The 16,701-nt window shown below is 45.8% G+C and overlaps 1 protein-coding gene and 1 long non-coding RNA gene across 7 annotated transcripts in view; one reads left to right on the top strand and one right to left on the bottom strand.

Annotated features, from left to right (window-relative positions):
* Positions 1-1,009, bottom strand: part of LOC309386721 — a 346,606-nt gene extending 345,597 nt beyond the window's left edge. The window contains exon 1 of the long non-coding RNA XR_014174476.1: positions 901-1,009. This is a non-coding gene — a long non-coding RNA (uncharacterized lncRNA). The remainder of the gene's footprint in view (positions 1-900) is intronic.
* Positions 1-16,701, top strand: part of ELN (elastin) — a 121,797-nt gene that overhangs the window by 86,362 nt on the left and 18,734 nt on the right. For 4 of the 6 annotated variants that reach the window (XM_081942412.1, XM_081942413.1, XM_081942409.1 and 1 more), the window contains exons 17-22: positions 1,855-1,995; positions 8,745-8,795; positions 10,897-11,115; positions 11,218-11,277; positions 13,898-14,020; positions 15,230-15,283. In XM_081942412.1, the coding sequence (XP_081798538.1) occupies positions 1,855-1,995; positions 8,745-8,795; positions 10,897-11,115; positions 11,218-11,277; positions 13,898-14,020; positions 15,230-15,283 (648 nt within the window). The remainder of the gene's footprint in view (positions 1-1,854; positions 1,996-8,744; positions 8,796-10,896; positions 11,116-11,217; positions 11,278-13,897; positions 14,021-15,229; positions 15,284-16,701) is intronic. The other 2 variants (XM_081942411.1, XM_081942410.1) reach the window with 2 other exon arrangements.

The raw sequence follows: 16,701 nt of genomic DNA, 5'->3' as shown, positions 1-16,701 counted from the left end.
TATTATTATTATTATTATTATTATTATTATTATTATTATTATGTTAATCTTTGGTGAGATTCACAGCCTTTGGGGCTGCTTGGTAGCTCAACAACTCGAGTCCTAACCAAGGACCTAGGAACTGTTAAGGTAACGTCGGAGGATATAAGCTGCCACTGGAGTAGGATGTGGCAGATGGATAGGGAGTGGAGCCACCTCGACACATACACGTTATTCTTTTGCTAAGCGAGTGCATGATATATATAAAGACCTTCAGTGTTACAGACCAGGATAATTACTATGTCTGAAAGGTTAATGTGTTCATCTAAAGCAGGGGTGTCAAACTCAAGGCCCGGGGACCGGATCCGGCCCATGGGATACTTAGATCTGGCCCATGGGGCCACCCCAGAAACATCGAAGGACCAGCCCGCTGTGCTTCTGCTAGCGAAAACAGGCTCCTGAGCTCCGTTTTCTGCTGCCACGGCCTCCTGCATCCCTCTGCCAGTGAAAACGGAGCTCAGGAGGGCCGCAAGCGGCCAGAGCACATGGGCCACCGCAAGTGCCCCCGACAGGAGTGACGTTGAGATGGCCATGCTGACACTGGCCACACCCACCCCAGCCCCCCGAAGGTCAAACACAACCCTGTTGCGGCCCTTAATAAAATCAAGTTTGACACCCCTTGTCTAAAGAATGGGTTCTTCTAACATGCTTCTCACTGATAGCACTTTTAATTAACATTCTGCCTACATGCTTCTCATCTTCTCAAAATAATATCATAATATCTTCTTATGAGTATCCGATTATGATTTATGTTGATTTCTTATTTAGTATCCTAGCCTTCCACCCACAAATCCTTCCATTTCTTTGTGATTTGAGGACTGCAAAAACGAGTAAACTACCCCTAGAGCCGTGATGGCGAACCTATGGCACGCGTGCCACAAGTGGCACGCGGAGCCATTTGTCAGGGCATGCGAGGCGCTGCCCTGTCAGCTGGCCAGCGCGCATGTGCGCGCTGGCCAGCTGAGTTCACCTTTTTAAAAGCTATTTTTCGCCTTCCCCAGGCTCCAAAGGCTTTATAGGAGCCTGGGGAGGGCGAAAAGAGGCTCCCCCCCCCTGGAGGCTTCAGGGACCGTCCCTGAAGCCTTCGGAACGCTTAAAACCACCCTCCGAGCAAACCGGAAGTGGTTTTAAGCGCTCCGAAGGCTTCAGGGACTGTCCGAGGCTTCCCTGATGCCTTCGGAGCGCTTAAAACAACCCTCCGAGCAACCCGGAAGTCACTTCTGGTTTGCTCAGAGGGTGGTTTTAAACGCTCCGAAGGCTTCAGGGAAGCCTCCGGACAGTCCCTGAAGCCTCCGGAGGGCCTCCAGGGGGTCGGGGGAGGCTCTTTTCGCCCTCCGCAGGCTCCTATAAAGCCCCTGGAGCCTGGGGAGGACAAAAAAATGTAAAAATGGGGGGGGGGGTCATGCGTTGTGCACGCATGCACACTGGGGGATTGCGCGTTGCATTATGGGTGCGGCACGCCCGCACTCGACCCCCCTGCGCTCCCCCCACTTGTGGCACGCGAGCCAAAAAAGGTTCGCCATCACTGCCCTAGAGATTACCATTACCATACTACCATTTCTCCCTCCAGCCTTTCATACCTGATTGTGTGTGTATGTTTCTTTACTGTCCATCAATGGAAGATTCTGGGGGGGGGGGGAAAGCACTTTTCTGCAATTAGCGTTTTCTGTTCTCCTCTGCTGTTCTAATAAATGAAGGCTATTTATTAGTCAGTATTTGACCCATGTTGGCCAACATTCAAGTGATTCATGACTCCCTTCATCCAATTCCACCTTGTTTTGCTTGGTCCCTTTATGACTTTCTTTCTGTTTGCAGGTGGCAGAGGTGTCCCTGGAACTGGTGTGGGTGGTGGCGGCTATGGTCTTCCTGGAACTGGAGTCGGTGGTGGTGGTTTTCCTGGTGTTGGTGGACTTCCGGGAGTTGGAGTAGGCGGACTAGGAGGAGTTGGTGTGGGAGGTAAGTTGTTAAGAGGAAGAGGAGGGGAAGATGAAATCGCGGTTCGCTTCTGTATCCCAAATAGTCAATCCCATTTAGTCCAACATCTCTCAATTATAAACTTGTTCACTGGCTTCAAACATATTAATATCTATTCACTGCTTTTAGGTTATATCACCAAGCAGGGGGTCCAATGGGCAAAACAGCAATAGCAATAGCGCTTAGACTTATATACCGCTTCATAGTGCTTTTACAGTCCTCTCTAAACAGTTTACAGAGTCAGCATATTGCCCCCAACAATCTGGGACCTCGGAAGGATGGAAGGCTGAGTCAACCTTGAACCGGTCAGGATCGAACTGCTGTTTGTGGACAGAGTTTGCCTGCAATATTCCATTCTAACCGCTGCACCACCCCAGCTCGTACTGAATACTAGCAGACACACCTCCTGTGTAGCATGTGTGAAACGAGGGCAGGCACTATCTGCTCCAAAAATAGTATCAGTCTCAAAAAACACCATGTAATCACCATCATTCTGATTCTGGTAACTGGAGCAGAAACCTAATTTTAACATCCACACAGGGAGCAGAGCTGAAACCCACCCGCCCCTTATATATTCTCCCTCCAACCTGACTGGTGCGAAGACACTTCTGTGCTGCCTCAGTCCCTGCTCCTCATCTCTTCAAAAGCAGTTTGGGACTGTTGTTTATCAGCTGGTCTTAAAAAGCTGAGAAAGAGCAAAAACGCCCATCAGCCATCTAGGTTCTCTCTCCAGGTGCTGAGTAAGAGAGCGCAAAGAACATTGTTTAGCATCACAATGGCACTGGTGCTGGAGCAGTGGTGGGTTCCTACCAGTTCGGCCCGGTTCGGCCGAACCTGTAAGTGGTTTGGCGGCCTGGGTTGCCGGAACCGGCAGCGACCCAGGCCTGCCATGCCCCTGAACTGGTAATCTGGGCGTAGGCGGCGCCATCTTCTTTTTTGGTTCTGCGCATGCACGCATCAAGCGTGGGGCGCGCACACAAGTGAACAGGCAGTAGTGCCTGCCGGAACCCACCCCTGCGCTGGAGTAATAAAAGTCTCTTCCCACATCCCCATATTTTGCGAAAGGGAAAAATAAAAAAAATTATACAATACAACAGCAGAGTTGGAAGGGACCTTGGAGGTCTTCTAGTCCAACCCCCTGCCTAGGCAGGAAACCCTATACCGTTTCAGACAAATAGCTATCCAGCATCTTCTTAAAGACTTCCAATGTTGGGGCATTCACAACTTCTGGAGGCAAGTTGTTCCACTGATTAATTGTTCTAACTGTCAGGAAATTTCTCCTCAGTTCTAAGTTGCTTCTCTCCTTGATTAGTTTCCACCCATTGCTTCTTGTTCTACCCTCAGGTGCCTTGGAGAATAGTTTGACTCCCTCTTCTTTGTGGCAACCCCTGAGATATTGGAACACTGCTATCATGTCTCCCCTAGTCCTTCTTTCTTTTAAGCTAAACATACCCAGTTCCTGCAACCCTTCTTCATGTTTTAGCCTCCAGTCCCCTAATCATCTTTGTTGCTCTTCTCTGCACTCTTTCTAGAGTCTCCACATCTTTTCTACATTGTGGTGACCAAAACTGAATGCAGTATTCCAAGTGTGGCCTTACCAAGGCATTATAAAGTGGTATTAACACTTCACGTGATCTTGATTCTATCCCTCTGTTGATGCAGCCTAGAACATTGTTGGCTTTTTTGGCAGCTGCTGCACACTGCTGGCTCATATTTAAATTGTTGTCCACTAAGATTCCAAGACCCCTCTCGCAGTTACTACTATTGAGCAAGGTACCACCTATACTGTACCTGTGCATTTCATTTTTGTTGCCCAAATGTAGAACCTTACTCTTTTCACCATGGAATTTCATTTTATTAGATAGTGCCCAATGTTCAAGTTGTTAGATTCTGTCTTGCCCAGGAGCCCATTGCGTGGAAGAAGAAGAAAAGAGCAAAACAGTTGAACTCTTAATCATTTGGACTTCCTTTTCCTGCATTGCTATAGGCAGATAAGAATTGAAAGCTATCAGAGGTAGAGCTGTGCAGTGTTTCAATCCAAAGCAGAACAGTCAGACATCCTCAACTCCTTCCCTCAAATGCAGCTATTGTGTAAGTGGAGGGTCCCCAAACTCCTTCAGCTCCTTGACCCCTTGGTGAAGTTTCAGCTTGTTTATTCACACCTGGAGATGAATTGCGGTGTATGAAAATAATTTAAGAAATACTACTTTAACTAATACCGTAATGGTTGCAAATTGTCATCACACTTTTTCTGCTGTTGATGCTGTACAAATACTGCCCACTTCTATTTGGAAACAACACCAATGCTGTATTTTACAATAGGATCATCGGAGGTTGTGTATCTTTACCGATTTTATGCAAAAATACCTGAGCAATAGATACAAGAGCGGTGTTCTTAAACTGTTCGACCCAATTACCAGGTTTTTTTCCAGTCTCAAATAGTGTCATTAGCACCCCCGCTCCTAAAAAAAGCCCCAGAAACTATATTTCACACAATCAGGTATGCAGCACTTTCCCAAATGGAGTTTTCCACTCAGAAACAAGCAAATTGCTCCTTAAACCACAGTGTCTGCCCCGTTGAAAAACCACAGTACTAGAGGGATCTAAAATGAAGCTGGGGCTCAGTGGCTAAGAAGGTTGGCAGTTTGGCAGTTCGAATCCCTAGTGCCGTGTGATGGGGTGAGCTCCCATCACTCGTCCCAGCTTCTGCCAATGTAGCAGCTCGAAAGCATGTAAAAATGCAAGTAGAAAAATAGGAGCCACCTTTGGTGGGAAGGTAACAGTGTTCCGTGCACCTTCGGCATTTAGTCACGCCAGCCACATGACCACAGAGACATCTTCGGACACCACTGGCTCTCCGGCTTTGAAACAGAGATGAGCACTGCCCCCCTAGAGTTGGAAACGACTAGCACACATGTGCGAGGGGAACCTTTACTTTTACCTTTAAAATGAAGCTACTTTTTTAAAGAAACAAAAACACTGCAGATAGAAAGCTTTGTTGTTGACTCTAGTTCCTGAGTGGGAAGGCAAGGTGGGATGAAGAGTTTCCACAATTGGACAAGCTCCCGCTCATGCTTTAATAGTGGGCTGCCAAATGAAAGTCGGGTAGACCTATGCTTTGAAGTGTGCTGCGGCTGAGTGTGAAATTAATTGGCTCAGCTGGCAAACACAGCAGACTGCGTGGGAAGACCTTCCTCTCAATCCACTTCTGAAGTGGTGGAAAATGAGGTTGAATGGAATTTAAAAAATGTTGCGATAGGATGACTTGAACGAGAGGGCTTTCTGTTCCTACCCGTTCTTGTTTTCGTGTTAAAATTACACTTCGCTTATTTTCTGTATGATTCCATTTCCTTGCAATGGAGTACCAGCAGCACTCCACCAGTAGGGAGATTCACTTATCTTCGTTACTGGTTCGCAAATGTGAGCGCGCATGTGCAGAAGGTCGCGCATTATGTTGGGGCGGGGGGGGCGGAGCCTCCAGTAGCTGCCACTACCAGTTTGCCCAAACCAGTAAGAACCGGTGGAATACCCACCACTGCACTCCACATTTTAAGATTAGTGTCTGATTTGCTTCCTGTTGGCATCTCTGAAGCGTATACACTCACACACAAGTGCATGAAAGATACAATACAATACAATAGTAGAGTTGGAAGGGACCTTGGAGGTCTTCTAGTCCAACCCCCTGCCTAGGCAGGAAACCCTATACCATTCCAGACAAATGGCTATCCAACATCTTCTTAAAGACTTCCAGTGTTGGGGCATTCACAACTTCTGGAGGCAAGCTGTTCCACTGATTAATTGTTCTAACTGTCAGGAAGTTTCTCCTTAGTTCTAAATTGCTTCTCTCCTTGATTAGTTTCCACCCATTGCTTCTCCTAACCTCAGGTGCCTTGGAGAATAGTTTGACTCCCTCTTCTTTGTGGTAACCCCTGAGATATTGGAACAATGCTTTCATGTCTCCCCTAGTCCTTCTTTCTCTTAAGCTAAACATACCCAGTTCCTGCAACCGTTCTTCATATGTTTTAGTCTCCAGTCCCCTAATCATCTTTGTTGCTCTTCTCTGCACTCTTTCTAGAGTCTCCACATCTTTTCTACATTGTGGCGACCAGAACTGAATGCAGTATTCCAAGTGTGGCCTTACCAAGGCATTATACCTTTACCTCAGTCCCCGTGTGAGGTAACAGCAAATGAATCAGCCATGTTGGGAAAGGAGGAAATGACAAACCCTATTTTGGAGTGATCACATTTGTTTATTACCACAGCGTATAGAATATGTGCATGAAGCAGGGATTTTCCAGGAAAGAATGAAATTGCATTTGAATGAAGTAAACAGTACGCCTTTGAGAATCTGTACAGTCTTTGATTTACGACCACAACTGAGACCAAAATATGTTGCTAAATGAGACCTTTGTTAAGTGAGTTTGGGCCCATTTGATGACCTTTCTTGCCACAGTTGTTAAGCGAATTGCCGCAATTGTTAAATTAGTCAGACAGTTGCTCAGTGAATCTGGACTCCCCATTGATTTTGCTTGTCAGGCGGTCACAAAAGAGGATCACAGGACCCCGGGATATTGCAACCACCATAAATATGAGTTTGTTGCCAAGCGTCTAAATTTTGATCAGGTCACCATGGAAGGTTGCAATGCTGTAAGTGTGAAAAATGGTCAAAAGTCACTTTTTTCAATGCCGTTGTGGAGACTCTAGAAAGAATGCAGAGAAGAGCAACAGAGATGATTAGGGGATTGGAGACTAAAACATATGAAGAACGGTTGCAGGAACTGGGTATGTCTAGTTTAATAGGAAGAAGGACTAGGGGAGACATGATAGCAGTGTTCCAATATCTCAGGGGTTGCCTCAAAGAAGAGGGAGTCAAACTATTCTCCAAGGCACCTGAGGGTAGAACAAGAAGCTTATGGGTGGAAACTAATCAAGGAGAGAAGCAACTTAGAACTGAGGAGAAATTCCCCGACAGTTAGAACAATTAGTGGAACAGCTTGCCTCCAGAAGCTGTGAATGCCCCAACACTGGAAGTCTTTAAGAAGATGTTGGATCGCTATTTGTCTGAAACGGTATAGGGTTTCCTGCCTAGGCAGGGGGTTGGACTAGAAGACCTCCAAGGTCCCTTCCAACTCTGCTATTGTATTGTATTGTTGTAACGTCAAATGGTCACTAAAGTTGAAGACTACTTGTATTCCATGGCCAATGAAGAGAATAATAGGATGCCAGTAAAAAGCTTACCTTATTACAATGCTGCATTCCATTTAAAGCACGCATGGGACTTTTTCTCTCCAGTGCTAAGGTCCAGGTGCTCAGAGGAGAGACTATATAGCAAAGGTGGGTTGCTGCCAGTTCAGCCCAGTTCAGACGAACCGGTAGTAGAATTCAGGCCTGGGTCGCAGAACCGGCAGTGACTCAGGCCTAACACGCCCCTGAAACGGTTCTTCAGTGTCTTCTGCCGTTGCCAGCATGGTTCTGCGGATGCACAGAGAAATTTTTAGTCAAATGCACATGCACAAGCAACGCACAGCCTGCATGCGCAAGAGTGAAGCGCACATGCAGCGAACCGGTACTAACTGTTTCAGGAACCCACTCCTGCTATGTAGCTCCTTGGGAATCATCTGACGGTTATGGATGGCCAGAGCCAAAATGAGCAAGGGAACTTCCTCTTTTGCCACCCACTTCTTTTCACTGGACGTCTGTTAAAGAGATTTTTCTGGAGTTTCTGGACATAAGAGCTGTGGTGGGGCGGTGGTTAGAATGTAGTATTGCAGGCTCACATTGCCAGGAGTTCGATTCCCTCAATCCTGGCCGGCTCAAAGATTGACTCGGCCTTCCATCCTTCCGAGGTGGGTAAAATGAGGGCGCAGATTGTTGGAGGCGATAGGCTGACTCTGTAAACTGCTGTCAGGCATGCCTCGTTCAGTATCCAAGAAAGAACCACCACCCCCAACTCCATTTGAATAGAGACAAAGGTACTTTTACTGGACATGAAATGAAAGCAGCTAAAATGAAGCAAGATCTGAAGCAAAAAAGCGCGAACGTGTAGATATCAAACGTTTCCCCAAGACCCTCTCCCCAGTTACCCCAACCCAATGTCCAATCTGCAACTCTCAAAGGTGTCATGTGGGGCGCATCTTCAAGTGGCCTCATTCAGCTAGTATGCAGAGACAGTTGACCTTGACTAAGCCCAAACACAAGCCATCAGCACGCCAGAAGATGGTGAGAACAAAACTCCCTTCATGATAACTCCTCCAGTACCAAGTAATTCCCCCTACAAAAAATACCATGAGCCCCCTTCCTCCCCGTTACTATGGCAGCCGATAGCAAGCAAGCAAAGTAGAGACTGACAATCACTTAGAGAGAGCTGTAAAGCACTGTAAAGCGGTATGTAAGTGCTATTGCTAAAATTGATCAGAATTCGAAACTGGGAAGGTCTCATCTCCCTTACACAACGGGACAGCGTCCAGTTTTAACCAAGCCAGGTTGGTTTGACTGTCCTGCACCAGCTAACCTTTTCTTGATGCCATGCATGACAATTCAGGATAAATGGTTTCATCTCCTTCCCTTTGACACCAAAGGTACAATTCCACTGTTTCTTAAAATTAGGGTGAGATTAAAATGAGGGTAATGCCAGTTTTGCATGATTATCACAGCAAGACTATATTTGAAATGCATTACGCTTCTATTATTAAGCTGTACCTCCTGTTTCTTCTCTTGCTTGAATCTGCAAGGAGTGAGTCCAGCAGTAGCAGCAGCTGCTGCCGCTAAAGCAGCAAAATACGGTATGTCTCCCAATTATTTGAAAGCTCTTTATTTGAGGGGGGGGAGGAGTATCTGTAGCAAACTCAAGGCAGGTAGATATAATTTCAGTGCACATTGTAGGATTGGGCCCTCCATTCATCCCCCTCTCCCTCCCTCTCTCTCCCCCTCCCTCCCTCTCCCGCCCTCTCTATTCCTCTCCCTCCCTCTTCCTCTCCCCGTCTCCCCCTAACCCAGTGTTTCTCAACCTTGGCAACTTGAAGATGTCTGGACTTCAACTCCCAGAATTCCTCAGCCAGCAAATGCTGGCTGGGGAATTCTGGGAGTTGAAGTCCGCACATCTTCAAGTTGCCAAGGTTGAGAAACACTGCCCTAACCATTAAAGTACTTTCCCAGGATGGGCAAAGTTGCATTTAGTAAGTGTGCCATCTTAGTGACCTCTCAAAAACTAGAGGACAGGTGGGTAAATCCAGCATGAACTTACAACAGAGGTGGGTTCCTACCGGTTTGGCCGAATAGGTAGGAACTCGGCCTGCCACACACACACACACACGCACACACACACACACACACCCCGAACCAGTTCTCTTGGCGCTGCTGCAGGCTCCCCCAACTTGTTTTAGTACTGCGCATGCGCATGCAACGTGTCTCTGAGCAAACCAGCAGTAGCAGCAGCCGGAACCCACTCCTGAGTTACAACTATTACTGAAAACAACAATGTTGTTGTACAGAAAGTTTTTCCACCCTCTCGGATGTCAATCCTGGAAGTTGAAAGTCCGTACATCTTAGATGACAAAGTTGAGGAAGGTCAACCTGTACAGCGCAGTGTAGAGCAGAAAAAAAATTGTGATATTTTGGTGGGGGAAAATAGAAGGAGATTTTGAGTTGCTGCTTTCTGACAGCAGTTAAGATTTAATACAGCACGCCTGGTACCTTAAGAGTATGTTTGAAACCAGGAAAGATTTCAATTGATTACGCATTTCTGGGACACTTCTCCTAGTTATCTAGTCAAAAAAAAAAAACCTAGAAATTATACTTTGAAATTTCCCTCCTCTCACCATAAATTATGCAAAATAAAATTTAGAAAATCAAGTTGACTTTCTTAACATGTGCAAGTTGCAAGATTCAGGCTTTCCAGGCAGAACAGGGATTGATTCAATGGCCAGACATATCCTACGTCTACTTACACAGGAAGTAATTGCTATATACGCAATGGATACTTCTGTGATCTGGGGATGTTACGTGAATTTTTATCTAGGAACCTCCACAATTCACCTCCCCAGGACACACAGAGAGAGTGATTGGTTTAAACCACTATATCAAATAGGTTCATACATCAAACTGACACATACAGTATATGGAAGGGCAGCAATGAGATCAATGAAAATCTTGAGGAATAGAACACATCTTTTGAATCAGTGAAAAAGCAAAGAGAGAGGGAGGGAGGGAGGGAGGGAGGGAGGGAGGGAGGGAGGGAGGGAGGGAGGGAGACTTTAAGCAGAACTGTCATGGAAGAGAATTCCTCATATTGAGGGTCATCCATAAAAAGGGTACCTCTGCCTGTTCATCCTATGAATCTGAGGGACCAGAGTGATGAGCCAACAGACACAGCCTGTGAAACCTCCCTCAAACTTCGTGTCATTGCCTGCCTGAGGAAACATGTACATGAATGGAATCCTATATGTGGTGGGATTGCAGAATGAGCGTGGAGAGGTTAGTGCAGAGGTCTTCAAACTTGGCAACTTTAAGACTTGTGGACTTCAACTCCCACAAGTTATGCTGGCTGGAGAATTCTGGGAGTTGAAGTCCACAAGTCTTAAAGTTGCCAAGTTGGGACCCCTGGGTTAGTGCTTTGGGAACCACCATCTGATATAGACTGTTTTTGCTCTAATGTGGTCATTAGACGGTAGCATGCAGGCAGTTCTCTCCCAAGTCTGCCCTTAATGATTAGCAGCATTGAAGTCACATGTATTTTCTGAATAAGCATAGCTGGCGGGAAGCAAGGACTTTGGTGAATCTTCTCTGAATTCCCAGTAAGTTCTACTCAGTTTCTGCTGAGTTTCCAACGCAATCGAACTGAGTTTCCACCAAGTTCCCATTCTAATTTCATGATTTCTTTCCTAGGGCGGGTTCCAGGTGGCGTTGGCCCTGGTGGCGTTGGCCCTGGTGGAGTCATCCCTGGTGGCGTTGGCCCTGGTGGAGTCATCCCTGGTGGCGTTGGCCCTGGTGGCGTTGGCCCTGGTGGTTTTGGTCCTGTTGGTGTCATCCCTGGTGGCGTTGGTATTCCTGGTGTCGGCGTAGGCCCAGGTAGTGTTGGCATTGTCCCAGGTGGTGGCATCTCAGGTATTGGTGGAATTCCTGGGATGCCAGCAGTCCCAGATGCAGGAGAGCTCTACATGGTATGGATTTTGTCCTGTAACTTAACTATGTTTCTATGCACATTAGGAGCTGGGACAGCAGCAGCAGCAGCAGCAGCTAAGGCAGCAGCGAAAGCAGCAGCATATGGTAAATATGCAACCTATTTTTTTCTCATTGCGACAGCATTTGTGAATAGCAAAATATAACGATCCATTTCAAAATACCAAACATCAGCAAAGCATTAAATAAAATGAAATGCAAAATGGCATGCAAAATAAATCATTGACTGAGGCAAAGTAAACTTATTACATACCGTGAGCCTGGCAAAATATGTAACATTATAAAGATATTAATTTAAAAACACAAGCCTCTTTGTAAGAAAAAAATATATGTTAACTTATTTTGAAAATCTATATTAAAGACCTTCATTGGACCTAATGTTGTTGTTAGTTGCGAAGTCTGACTCATCGCAACCCCATGGACAACATTCCTCCAGGCCTTCCTGTCCTCTACCGTCCTCTGCAGTCCATTTAAGCTCACGCCAACTGCTTTGGTGACTCCATCCAGCCACCTCATTCTCTGTCGTCCCTTTCTTCTTTTGTCCTCAATCTTTCCCAGCATTAGGCTCTTCTCCAGTGACTCCTTCCTTCTCATTAGGTGGTCAAAGTATTTGAGTTTCATCTTCAGGATCTGACCTTCTAAAGAGCAACCAGGGTTGATCTCCTCTAAGACTGACCAGTTTGATCACCTTGCAGTCCAGGGGACTCGCAGGAGTCTTCTCCAGCACCATAGTTCAAAGGCCTCAATTCTTTGGCGCTCAGCCTTTCTTATGGTCCAACTTTCACAGCCATCCATTGCAACTGGGAAAACCATAGCCTTGACTATATGCACATTTGTTGTCAGGGTGATGTCTCTGTTTTTTAATATGCTGTCTAGATTTGCCATAGCTTTCCTCCCCAGGAGCAAGCGTCTTTTAATTTCTTGGTTGCAGTCCCCATCTGTGGTGATCTTGGAGCCCAGGAAAATAAAATCTGTCACTACCTCCATTTCTTCCCCATCTATTTGCCAGGAATTGAGAGGGCTGGATTGGACCTAATATGAAGCATTAATATACATGTTGTGTCCTGAGATAATTCTTTTACTGAATCAAGTTTGTTCACTCCGTCCCCAACCTCTCAGATCCAGGTCATTGCTTCAAAATGCATTCACTTTCTACCTGCTAAAACAATCCTTCCAACATAATCAAAAAGATTTATCACTCAAATCTCCCTCTGAGTTTATCACTGACCTTATTGCTTTTTTGTTTGTAAGCCAAAGTGTATCATCCTTGTAGATTAATGTTCTTCAAACTTGGCAACTTTTAAGGGGTGTTAAATTCAACTTCAGCACACTGGCTGGGGAATTCTGGGAGTTGAAATGCACACATTTTACAGTTGCTGGGTATGAAAACCACTGTTGTGGATTTTAGGATCTTGCCTTCTGATTATTTCTCATTCAGTATTTCTCATTTATACTGTATCAAATTTGTCAGACACACAAAACCAAACTCAGCATCTTTGTGGCGATAATACAAGATTCGGCTGGATTGCTGAATTGCACTCTGCTCCCACAGCAATAGGAATTGGGGGGGGGGGAGAACGTCATTGATATTTTTCAATTCTTGAACATTTCATTCCTTTCTCTCTTCAGAGATAGAGACAAAGGTCATTTGCACATGAGTAGAATAGAATGGAATGCTGGAAGGGACCTTGGAGGTCTTCTAGTCCAGCTCCCTGCTCAAGCAGGAGAACCTATACTATTACAGAGAAGTGGCTGTCCAGTCTTTTCTTAAAAACCTCCAGTGATGAAGCACCCACAACTTCTGAAGGCAAGCTATTCCACTGGTTAATTGTCCTCACTGTTAGGAAGTTTCTCTTGTAATTCTAGCTTGCATCTCTCTTTGGTTCATTTCCAACCATTGTTTCTTGCCCTGCCCTCTGGTGCTTTGTAGAATAACGTGACCCCCTCTTCTTTGTGGCAGCCGCACAAATACTGGAATACTGCTATTATGTCACCCCTAATTCTTCTTTTCTTTAGACTACTAGCCAGACCCAAAACCTGCAGTTGTTCTTCATATGTTTTAGTCTCCAGGTCTTTGATCATCTTAGTTGCTCTTCTCTGAACTTTTTCCAAGGTCTCAACATCTTTTTTGTAGTCTGGCGACCAGGATTGGTTGCGGTATTCCAGGTGTGGTCTTACTAGGGTTTTATAAAGCGGTATTAATACTTGAAATGATCTTGATTCTATGCCTCTGTTTATACAACCCAGGATTGTATTAGCTTTTTTGACTGCTAATACTTTTGACTGCTAATAATTTTGACATGTTTAAATGATTGTCCACCAGGACTCCAAGGTCCCTCTCACGGTTACTGTTTTTGAGCCAGGTGTCACCTAATCTGTGCTTATACCTTCGATTTTTCCTGCCTAAATGTAAAACTTTGCTTTTCTCCACATTAAAATTCGTTTTGTTGGATAGGGCCCATTGTTCAAGTTTGCCAAGATCTGTCTGGATCCTTAGTTTGTCTTCTGAGGTGTTGGCTATTCCTGCCAGTTTAGTGTCATCTGCAAATTTGATGAGTTCCTCTTCTGTTCCCTCAATTTAAGTCATTTATGAGGGGCGGGATAAATTTAATACCTCATCCTAATCCAACAAATATTACTAAAGAAGGTAAAAACATAAATTGGACCATATAATCAGACTTATTTGTTTCAATATTTTTCCCCTCAGGAACTGGAGTTGGGCCTGGTGGAGTTGGGCCTGGCGGATTTGTGCCTGGCGGAGTTGGGCCTGGCGGAGTTGGGCCTGGCGGATTTGTGCCTGGCGGATTGGGACCTGGTGGAGGGGGACTAGGTAAGTTCTTATGTATGTAGGAAATATAAAAACACAGCATTACTGCCAATGGCATTTTTTATGCTGCCCATCTTGCCAAGAACCAACTCTAGGTCGCTTACAACCAAGCACAGCCAACCATTTTGGGTCAGCTCTAGAATGGGTGTTTAGCAGTTTAATTCAACAGTGGGGATATTTAGGTCATTCAGTCCAGCACCTGACCCTTAGTGAAACAGTGCGACTTGATGAGAATTTGGAAGTATGCCTTCTCTGTCATGAGGCCTGTTTTATGGAACCCCCTTCCCCAGAGATACAGCCCTTGTTGTCTTCAGGAAAGCAGTGAAGACCTGTTTCTCCTACGCTTTGTAACGACGATCCGATAGAGCAAGCATGGGGTGGTGGATTTATGGGTGCAGGTTTGACCATATCAACATTTAGGCTAAATTGGAGGTGAGGGATTGTATTGGAATTGCATTGTGTCCTGTTTGCCACCCAGAATTCCTTCTGGCAGATGAGCAGCTATGTAAGTTTGTTGCCATAAACGAATTTAAAAAAATAAATCCTTGCTCAGTGCAAGAATCCAAGTTAAAAGCATCTCTTAAAAGGTGGCCATGCAATTTCTGGATGAATATATCCAGGGAAGGGAAGCCTAGCAGCATTTCACACTTCAATTGTTCTCCCCCGTAGGACGTTTTTCCAACATTCAATTGGAAACTGCCTTCCTTTAACTTAAAGCCATTATTCTGTGTCCCTGCAGTCTGTAGTGATAAAAGAACAAATTTTACTGATTCTCCGTGGTCGCTTTTTAGATATTTGAAGCATGGTATCATATTTCTCCCCAGGCTCTTTTTCTCAAGGCTTAAACATGTCTAACAACTTCAATCTGTCTTTGTTTCAGGTCATTATCTTAGTTGACCTTTTCTGAAAGTATTCTGAATCCTCTGATTCCTTAAAATTTGGTGCCTACAATTGGTACAATACTTCAGCTGAGTAGTTTCCCCACATATTGGACACGGTACTTTTACTAATGAAGCCTAAAATTGTTTGGCTTCTTGGCCACCACAACACCCTGCTGACTCACATTCAGTTTCGCAATCATGGTTTCATGGTTATTTAGCTGAAGTTAGGCTACCATTGGGGGGATTCCTAACCCTGCCATGAACTGGGGACCTATGCAAAATAGGTGTTGATGATCCAAAGACCTCATCTTTATTTTTCTTGTATTTGCAGTTCCAGGAGGTTCTGCGGCCGCTCTAAAAGCAGCTGCCAAGGCAGCAAAATATGGTAAGGTTGCTTCAATCCAGCACAGGCAACAATTTAGAACAGCATTGTAAATATGGACAACTAACAGTTTCTACTAGGGCTTGGCAGCATTTCAGATTTGAAGGCAACAAGACATGTTAGGAAGCACAGGAGCATGTTTATAGCATTTGTCTGCATCTCCTTAAACCAAAGGTGTCCTTCCTTAGAGTCCTGCTGCAGCTACAGAGGGCATCACACAAACTTTGCAGAGTTGCGGGCAGATAGCAATAGCACTAGCACCTAGACTTATATACCGCTTTACAGCACTCTCTAAGCAGTTTACAGAGTCAGCCTATGGCCCCCAACAATCTAGGTCCTCATTTTCCCCACCTCGGAAGGATGGAAGGATGAGTCAACCGTGAGCCTGGTGAGATTGGAACTGCCAAATTGCAGTCAGCCGGCAGTCAGCAGGAGTAGCCTGCAGTACTGCACTCTAACCACTGTGCCACTGTGGCTCATTATGCTACTTGCATGCTCCCAAAAGTCCTTTTTTTACTTTTATATTTGGATTCTGCACAGTATTAGTAAACAGCAAATGGAGCACTATACACAAGGAGAAATGAAAGAGTCCATCTTTCTGGACCTTGGTCCATTCCTCATTTAAGAGGAAAATCTGTTCACCAAGTTAGACATACTGGGGTTAAGGGACCATTCAGCTGTGTGCTCTAAGGCTGGGGTCCCCAACCCCCGGTCCGTGGACCAGCACTGGGCTGTGGCATGCCAGAACCCGGGCCACACAAACAAGCAAAGCCCCATCCATGGGATGCAGGCAGCATGCAAAACCACGCCCCCTCCTATCTGTGTGAAAAGCCTCTCCCCATGGAACGGGTCCCTGGTGGTCCAAAGGTTGGGGGGCGCTGTTGTAAGGAGATTGTGTCCTTTGGAGACAACATAGCATCTGAAGAGAGCTCTGTGCGAGGGGTGGGTTCCGGCTTCTTTTACTGCTGGTTTGTTCAGAGATACGCTTTGGGCGGACAATTTGCATGCACGCTATGTTCACATGCGCAGTAGTAAAATAATTGCTCCTGCGCATGCACAGAAGCAAAAAATAAGATGGTGGCGCCTATGGCGCTGCCAATCAAACCGGTTTGGGGGCGTGGGCGGCCGAGTTACTACCTATTTGGCCGAACCGGTCCAAACCAGTAGGAACCAGGGACCTGCAGTCAGGGGAGGCAGGGGAGGCAGACCCTCACCTCTCTTCATGAAATAATAATATATAATAATAATATATATTTCCTCCCATCCCATTTACATGGCTCCCGCTAAGTTCTGGTAAGGAGAAGAGCTTTTGGGGAGTGAAGAGGAAGAGGAGGGAGGAGGAGGTGCGCGCGCGGGGCGGTGCCAGCTGGGCAACCGGCGGAGGCAGGAGGGTTCTCGGAAGCGCCAATAACCTTCCTGCC

The sequence above is a fragment of the Natrix helvetica genome, assembly GCF_964273705.1.
Source record: "Natrix helvetica genome assembly, chromosome: 2".
NCBI lineage: Eukaryota > Metazoa > Chordata > Lepidosauria > Squamata > Natricidae > Natrix > Natrix helvetica.
This window is presented reverse-complemented; position numbering and strand designations above follow the sequence as displayed.